The sequence below is a fragment of the Phoca vitulina genome, unplaced genomic scaffold (genome assembly GCF_004348235.1).
Source record: "Phoca vitulina isolate PV1807 unplaced genomic scaffold, GSC_HSeal_1.0 scaffold34, whole genome shotgun sequence".
Taxonomy (NCBI): domain Eukaryota; kingdom Metazoa; phylum Chordata; class Mammalia; order Carnivora; family Phocidae; genus Phoca; species Phoca vitulina.
In genome coordinates this window covers 10,710-13,956 of record NW_022589737.1, presented here as the reverse complement: position 1 = coordinate 13,956, position 3,247 = coordinate 10,710, and the positions used below count along the sequence as shown (strand labels likewise).

Sequence of the window (3,247 nt, the reverse complement as noted above, 5' to 3'; positions counted from 1 at the left end):
GTGCTTGGCACCTAGTAAGCACTGTATAAGATTTTGTTGAATAAACAATTATATAAATATATACACATAAATCATACCAGAATATATTCAACCTCACCTACTTGTCCCAAACCCCACTTGGCAATCATGCCAACTCTAAGGGACTAGTTGCCCCAGATAAATACAAGGCCAATTCGTAGGGACAGAGGATGACCTGAACGCTCATGCCCCACAAGTACGTACTCCTCAGATTAGTGCTTTTCTCAGAGCCAACTTCACATCCTTGTTTCTCAATGTGTAGATCAAAGGGTTCAGGGAAGGGGTAACGATATCATTCAATACCTGAACCACAGAATCCAACCAGGGGCTGGAGGCAGGCCAGAGATAAATCACGACCACTGGTCCATAGAAGAGCAGGATGGAAGTCAAGTGTATACTGCAGGTAGAAAAGGCTCTGCACCAGCCTTCTGAGGAGCTGATTTTCAATACAGAGATAATGCGAGTATAAGAAGCGAGGATAAGAAGAAAACACCTGAGTGCCACAACACCTACGTTGGTGAAACTCACTGTCTGAGCTAGAGAGGTGTCTGCACAGGCCAGGGACAGCACCACCGGGATATCACAAAAGAAATTGTCCACCTCATTGGGGCCACAGTAGGGTAACTTAAAGACCAGAAATGTGAGGATACTTCCATGTAGACAACCACCCAACCGATGCCCAACGTCAAACCGGTGCACACCCTGGGGTTTCTGATGATGGTGTACCGCAAAGGGTGACAGATAGCCACGAAGCGGTCATAGGCCATCACGGTGTACAGGAAACACTCAGTGCCACCCAGGAAGTGGTAAAAGAAGAGTTGACAGGCACAGCCCTGGTAAGAGATGGTCCGGCTTTGCCCCATGAGGTAGAGCATCATTTTGGGGGAACTCACTGGAGGGAAAAAGATGTCAAACACAGACAGGTTTCCCAGGAAGAAATACATGGGGGTGTGCAGGTTGGAGGAGACCAGAATGGTGAGGAAGATGAGCAGATTTCCCAGCAAGGTGAAGAGATAGAAGGCCAAAAATAAGACAAACAGCATGTTCTCCAGCCCTTCAGTATTGGGAATTCCCAGTAGGGTGAACCCTGTCACAGAAGTGTAGTTCTGCATGTTTGCACATCAGGGCATCCTGGGGAAGTAAAGCAATAATCATGATACAAGACCACAAATGACTGCAAAAATATCTTCTGAGAGAATTATTTCTGAGGCATGGGCTACAAGCAAAAGGAGGCCAAAAAAGGAAAAAGAGATCAACACTACATCTGGCCCTGGAGCTAAGTCATGTGTTACATCTGGCCTGTTTTTTCATGTGTTAAATGAAGTCACTGAGTAATGTATCTTTATAGTTGGCAAACCTCTGGCAGGAATCAACTCCTATTACCAGTTTTATGTAGTTTCTCCCAATCTGATTTACTGTCACACAAACCGGCACATTTCAAAATCATCCTCTCCATGGAAAATTTGTCATCAGGGGGCCATCTTATTTTAATATCAGCTAAGTCATAATCAGTTGGTGGTAAGTAGGCCAACTACCCAAATATATGCATATAAAAATGTGAACCTACATAGAAATGATATACACTTGCCTACTTATTTTTACCTTCAACAATACTTTTTCCATTCTCCAGTGTTTATGTTCCAGGAAAAAAAGTAGAAAATTCATATTTATAACCTATCCACACACAAACAGAAATTGGACTGAATCTAGAAGGCATTAGGTAATAGAAGATAATAGAAATAACTACTGTATCCCACTAGAAACGTATCTCTCTGAAGCTAGACTTTATTTCTATACTACAAAGCTCACAAATCTAAATTTCAATGACACTAATATCATTTAGCTTTATTAATTAGTGTCAGCAGATAAACCTAAAAAAACCCTCAATTATATTTTCACAAGGACAATATTTCCTTCTGTTCATTTGTATCCCATTTTATGTTAACCTTCCATATTTGTCATTGGATATAACTGATTTCCCTCTGTGATCAATATTTGTTCATAAGAAATCATCTGATAAATATATTCATACCAGCTTATAAATTGCTGATCTGTTACTATTTCCTGCATTATCTCCATTTTCACAAGGATAAAGACTTACATCATGGACAAAAATCTCAATAAGTAAAATTTCTAGCAAGAATAAGGAAGTAGAGAAAATAAGAGCTCTTCAAACCATTCTTGAAATCAATCTATAGAACCACACCCCTATATAAACCTTGTCCTGCTCAAAATGTTTGAATAGATTATGATTCCAGCAAAAATAGACAGGAAGACAAAAAGACTCTTTTCCAGCCCAAAAAGCAATTTAAACATTGAGTTTAGGTCATGGCAAGCAATTTAAGCTCAAAAACATTCATTTTTTTTAACCAACCTGCTAGAAAAATATAAAGATGAATAAAATGAAGTATTATTCCTGTAAAATCTCACTTAGAGTTATATAAAATTGATTTATAAACCTGACCCTATCTCTACCATTCACTAACCCTGGGGCCATAAGCAATTTATTTAACATCTTTGGGCTTCATCTTCTGCGAAGGAGTGATGGGTCATAATACTGTCTGCCTCATAAGGTCTTTGTAAGGATTGAATGAGATAATGAACATGAAATGGTTAGCTCAGTGCTTGGCACTTAGTAGTAAATGTCCAATATTAGTTTAACAACCAACCTTATGCATGTAAGACTGTGATAGTGTGGGTGATATTGTGGTAACAACAAAAGCAGATGTGATAGAGATATAATTAGAAATTGATTTGAAAAAGATCTGTGAGATTTGAAAAAGCAGAGAAAGCATAAATATAGTCAACTGATCTTTGAAAAAGAGCAAAGGCAATACAATGGAGAAAAGATGGTCTTCTTAACAAATGTATCTGAAACAACAGGGCATCCATATGCAAACAAAAACATCTAGACACAAACTTTACACCCTTCACAAAAATTAACTCAAAATGAACCACAGGCATAAATGTGAAATACAAAAGTATAAAATTCCTAGAAGATAACATAGGAGAAAATCTAGATGACCTTGGGTATGGCAATGACCCTTTAGATACAATACTAAAAGCACCATCCATGAAAGAAAAAGTTGATAAGCTGAACTTCATTATAATTTTTAAAAATTCTGCTTTGCAAAAGACAGTCAAGAGAATGAGAAGACAAGCCACAGACTGGGAGACAATATTTTACAAAAGATATATCTGATGGAGGACCATTATCTAAATTATACAA

The 3,247-nt window shown here is 38.2% G+C and overlaps 1 protein-coding gene across 1 annotated transcript; it reads right to left on the bottom strand.

The window, feature by feature from the left end:
* Nucleotides 1-225: 225 nt before the first annotated feature.
* LOC116645781 (putative olfactory receptor 10D3) lies at nt 226-1,130 on the bottom strand. Its single transcript, XM_032426194.1, is given in 2 exon segments — nt 226-686; nt 689-1,130. Coding segments are annotated over 2 exon segments (903 nt in total).
* Between the last annotated feature and the right edge of the window lie 2,117 nt (nt 1,131-3,247).